General features: G+C 40.6%; 1 protein-coding gene across 1 annotated transcript in view; it reads left to right on the top strand.

The window, feature by feature from the left end:
* Positions 1 to 1,320: 1,320 nt before the first annotated feature.
* The window catches only part of PKHD1L1 (polycystic kidney and hepatic disease 1 (autosomal recessive)-like 1), a 204,930-nt gene continuing 200,610 nt past the window's right edge, over positions 1,321 to 5,640 (top strand). Inside the window, 2 exon segments of the mRNA XM_012645294.1 lie at positions 1,321 to 1,393; positions 3,332 to 3,421. Of these exon segments, the coding sequence (XP_012500748.1) occupies positions 1,321 to 1,393; positions 3,332 to 3,421 (163 nt within the window).

The raw sequence follows: 5,640 nt of genomic DNA, 5'->3' as shown, positions 1-5,640 counted from the left end.
ACCAGGATATTTTCTTTTCAAACCATTTTGAAGTAAATTCCAGACATCATGACTCTCCAACCCCAATAACCCAGCATGCAATTCCATAACATATCCACTATTATACTTAACAAAATGAACACTCGCATAATATCTTTTAATAACTGGTCCATATTTCATTTCAATTTCCAATTTCCCTAATTGTTCTCTAAATGTCTTTTAAAGCTTTTTTTTTTTTTTTGAACCAGGATCCAGTCAAAGCTTATGCATTGTATTAGGCTGATAAACTTTTAAGTATCTTCTAAGAACACAGAACATTTAAAAATGAAGAACCTGCAAGCTAGGGTGGGTGGAGTGTCTCACCTTTTAATAGAGTAGGAGGAGGTGGGCAGTCAAGAAGTCAAGAAACCATGAGGTTAGGATAGTAAAAACAGTGGAGAGGATTTGGAATAGCCCCTAGGGAGTATTCAGTAGGTAAAGATAAAATGCAACTCTATGAGGTCAGGGACCCCTGGATCTCATTCCTCTGCTGTTTAGCAGCCCCAGAAACAGGTCAACAGTGCTGGGCCTCCCTGCATGTCAACGGTAAGCCCTTGCCGAAAGTCATCTGCACTGGAGGCCGTGGGAGGATGAGGCACTGGCTCGGCAGTCATTCTGCCGCAGTCTTCACTCTCTGCTTGGGTGCATGGCCTTAGGCAAGTTACTTACCATTTCTGTGCCTCAGTCTACTGCTTGGAACAATGGAGATAATGACAGCAATAGTAACAGTCCTATTGGGACTTCGTGAGTTCCTGTCTATAAAGCACTAGTTACAGTGTTTGGGACATGCCAAGAAATCAATAAATATCTTCATGATTGTCAATTACAGGGATAGCACAAACTTCTTTGAATGCGAAGGGAAAATATGCGAGGTTTGCGTATTAGGAAGGCTCATAGGCCCACCTCGGGAGAATTAATGATTAAGACAGACAGGCAAAAGAAAGAAAGAAAGAAAAAACCTTTGGTTGGGATAGACGGAGAACTTGATCTTGGATCCCTCTCGCGAAAAGTAGTAGGGCCATTTTACTTATGGGGGCAGCCTTGGGACGTCAGCACCCGGGTTCGAGGGGAGAGGTTTGACGACCGCAGACTGGCCCGGGCGGTCTCGCTTCTCCCGCGAGGGTCCTCGGAGTCTGGGTGCGCGCGTGTGCGAAGCCCAGAGGCGCCGCCCGAGGGCTGGGGGCGGGGCGGGCCCCGGCGGCCAAGTTCGCCGCGCTCGGGCGAGTCGCGGTCGCGGAGCGGAGCTCCAGCACTGCGCCTGCTGCACGCCGCGGGCACCGACTCCGCGGAACTGGCTTTGCGATGGGACACCTGTGGCTCCTGGGGACTTGGTGCTTTTGGGGGCTGCTCCTGTGTGCCGTGGATCCCCGCACAGGTAACCCCTTCGGGGCGCTAGGGAGGCAAGCAGTGGAGATCCGTGTAGACACCGTACCTGCTCCTGAGATCGCGGGAGAAGAGGCGGGACCACCTGGCACCTGCCCTGGGCTGAGCCTGTGAGGCGACCCCGGGAACTGGGGACCTAGAAAGCAGGACAAACGGACAGAGACAGATAGAGAGACAAAGCGGCAGAGACAGTGACAGGGACACAGAGAAAAAGACACATAGAGAAAGCGACAGTTTACTTTTAATTCATCGTTTTTGCTGCTTGAATTATGGACACTCCCCCACCAGCGCCAAGTGACACATTTTTGAAGACTGAAATTTGACGGGGGTGTGGGAACTGAGAAGTGGCAACCTGTGTCCTCTCTTGCCTCACGCTTCTTGGGTCCCTCTCGCCACTGAAGGGAGGACAACATCCCCCAGTAGGACAGGAATAGGTTTTCGTGGCGAGTGTCAGTCATTTCCAGGGGCAGCTGCCCTGTGTCTTCAAAGTAATACCCAGGAGAGGGCTGGGAAGAGACTGATAAGATAAGAAATTGGAGTTGTCTGTGGAGATAAGGGGAGGATGAACCTGAGATAGGCGAGGAGCGGCACTGCCTGGAGATAGGATCCAGCTCCCTCCCTGGAGTTTCCTCCTCTTGGCTGTTGGCTGCCCTGAGTTATGAGCGCTGTGGAAGCAGGAACACCTTGGAGCTCTTGGCAAAGACAGACCTGAAGCACAGAGGCTTTGGGTCTGGCAGCTGGGAGCTGGTCTTCTTTATGTTGGAGAGCTTTTGCTATTGTAGGTGAAGTCCACACTAAACATTTTTCAGGCAGGAATGAACTACGCAATCATAATTCCCTTAACCTTTTCTCATTCATCCATTTCAAACAATAATTTCTGTGGCTCTTCTTTGCATCCCCACTTAAATTACTCTACCTACTCTGAGAATTTGTTTTAGGACTCTGATAATTACCAGATCCGTACAATTTAAGTAGAAAATAAACACTTCTTTTCACTGTGTATCTTTGAGTTGTTTTAAAGAATTAATTGCAGAACTTCCAAGAAGCAGCTAACTCATCCCTATATCTGCACAAGCGGCTCTGCTCCCTCTGTCTAGAACTCTCTTCATCTTCCTGATGGTTTTTCCAGTCTAGCTAATTCATTTTGCCCTCCAACATGTGGCAGGAGCATCCTTTCTTTCTAGAAGCCCATGTGACCCAAGCAGTGTGGGTGAAATGGTCTGAGTCACACATGGCCCCTGTGCTTTCTTCTGTCCCTCTGCACTGTTTAAGCTAAGCATTTGGAAAGTTAGAACTATTAACTATTAACATTTCTGTATCCCCGGGAAGCTAACACAGTTCGTTGAATGAATTAGTGACTTTTACATTAGGAAGGTGACTATCATCTGGAGGCCAAAAAGATCCCAGAAATTATCTTTCTCGAAGTCTCACTCTGTTGCAGAAAATAATTTTTCTTAAAACCAACATTACTCTTTGTACCTGGTCTAGTCCTTTAACCTACCTAGCATTGCATTTCTTATGTGCTTTTATAATGACCTATTTCTTCACATTGTCTGCTGTTATGTGGGGTACTGAGTGTAGCCATGGATCTGCATTTAGAGAGCACTACATGAAATTAAGGGTTTAATAAATGTTTTATGTAATATTATAGGTAAGTGATGAAAATGATCATGCATTATTCTTGCTCTTGGTAGCACCTAAGATGGTGCTTTGCACAAAGCCAGTGAGTATGAACTAAGTTAATGACTTAACTCCTTGTCAAGTCATTGGTTAGTAGTGGAGCCAAAAATAAAACCTGAGTGTATTTTTCTTGCAGTCCTATAACCTTCACAATGTTTTTCTTGCAACATTGTGATATGTTGTATAAAATTTGACCCTTGAAATAAAGAAATTGATGATTTTACCTCTACTATACTTTAATATCTTTCAGATGGCTCTAAAATAATCCCCAGAGTCACAGAAATAATACCCAAATATGGCAGCATAAATGGAGCAACAAGGCTGACTATTAAAGGGGAAGGTATGGTTGTGTTTTTTGTTGTTGTTGTTGTGTTTTGTTTTTTGCCAAGATTGAGGTATTTAAAAACTATTTCACATTTAGAGCTTTATGGTTAAAAAAAGAAAAAAAGAAAAACCACTGGAGTTGTTTTTCCACTTGGCCAAAATAGTAAAACTCTGTCCCCTTTGATAGCTGATGAAATCCTCAAGAATCTCTATCAATTTGATCATCTCAATTCTTATTGTAATTACTTTCTTAACACCAAGATCTGGATTAATGATTGAACTGAAAAGAACATAATTAACCCAACTCTGCAATTTTGCTTTATTTTTCATGGGCCTAACAACATTTAATTTATTTTTATATTAAATGAAACATGTTACGGGTGTTGGGGTAGAATGTTAGTAAAAGGGCATGATAGAGAAATAGAATGTTAATGAAAGAAGAAAGACAACAGAAAGCAAAACTGGATTCCTTCTCCTACCACCCAACCCCAGGCTTCATCAAGGCATGGTTTAGGTGTGATTCCCTTTCTCCTTGCCTGGACTTGGGATGAAAACACAGAAGGCAATCAGTAAATATATTTAATGAGCAGCTGGTCCTAGGATTACATTGAAATATGTGGTTCTTTCAGCCATAAGCCTTTTGCAATATAAGTGATGGTAGTATTCAGATACTTATGAATATTTGAAGAATAGGAAAGAAACATTTACAAAGAATATTAATGAAATTTATTATTTGGTCTTTAAAATAAGAAATGAGAAGTTTTTGGAGTCAGTTGACAAAGAAAGGTATTTAATTATTCTGTATTATATTGAAATGTCTTTTAATACTTCTAATATTTCTGTAGAATTCAATCTCTCAATGATATACTTAAAATGGTTTATGCCTGTACATTGTGAACAATATATTCTGAATTAAAGTGCTATTATTTAGAGTTAACAATTGTAAACAATGTATTTGGTAAAGATTATTTTAAAGATGTCTTTGACCACCATATCTTCCTTATCTTGTAAATTGCTGTTAAGATGGTGTGCTTGAAAGCTATTGGGTTTTAAATAGAAATTTAAATGCCATGAGAGAAATGCTTAGATTAAAAAAACAAAAACAAAAACATCCAGCCATTTTTTTCTGTTTTTAGATGCCATGGCTTGAGTTTAAGCACCTAGACCCAGATCATCCTTAGTGAGAAACAACAAAAACTGAAAAACATTCTATTCTTAAGACATTTTGGAAGCTAGCTATAAATCTTTGCCCTTGTGTGTAAGTTCTGAGGCAATTAGTCTCAGGACTCTTAATTATGAGGCACAAAGTATCGTGTTCAATTTCTGCTTTTCCCATCAGTCCCAATTTCTGGTTGGTTTTGGCGGAGACTTACAGAAGAGTTAAATTCTATTTGAATTGCAATACCTGAACCCCTATTTGGATTTGTTTCCCCTGCTCCTTGCTTTAACTACACACTGGAGGTGACAAGAAATGTGTTCACATACGTATTTCTCAGAGGCTGAGTCTAAATACCATTTTATTCCTTTTTGGAAGCAGAAAATAGAATGTTGGCTGTCAGGGGCTGGGAGAAGGTGAAAATGGGGAGGTATTGGTCGAAGGGTAGAAAGTTTCAGGTATGCAAAATGCCTAAGTCCTAGAGATCTGCTGTATACCAAAGTGCCTATTTTTAACAATACTACATTGCATACTTAAAATTTTGTTAAGAGGGTAGGTCTCATGTTACATATTCATATCACAAAAATTTTTGCAAATAATAAGTAGAGCAGAAGGAAACTTTGGAAGTGATAGTATGTTTATGGTATTGCTTGTGGTTACGGTTTCATGAGTGTATACTTATCTCCAAACTCATCAAATTGCACATATTAAATATGTACAGCTTTTTGTAAGTCAATCATACCTCAATGAAGTATTTTGAAATAAATAAATAAACAATAAATACATAAAATGCTGTTTTAATGGAGGTTTTTGGGTACCCATGATATATACAGAATGTGTAGAACGCAAAACATACCAGAGCTCCTATAGCTACATGAATGAACTCGAACAAAGTTTATTTGGAATGAATACATTCACATAATACATCAGTGTTTTCTCTGATCAATATATTCTCCATTTTTAGAATTGCATGCAGTTCTAACTTATCAATCATGCAAGGACACTTTTCTTTTCTTTTCTTTTTTTTTTTTTTTTGAGACATGGTTTTCCAAAATACTATTTATTATCAGTTTTGCCCA

This window comes from Propithecus coquereli, unplaced genomic scaffold (genome assembly GCF_000956105.1).
Source record: "Propithecus coquereli isolate 6110/MARCELLA unplaced genomic scaffold, Pcoq_1.0 Scaffold23, whole genome shotgun sequence".
In the NCBI taxonomy this organism is placed as follows: Eukaryota; Metazoa; Chordata; class Mammalia; order Primates; family Indriidae; genus Propithecus; species Propithecus coquereli.
This window is presented reverse-complemented; position numbering and strand designations above follow the sequence as displayed.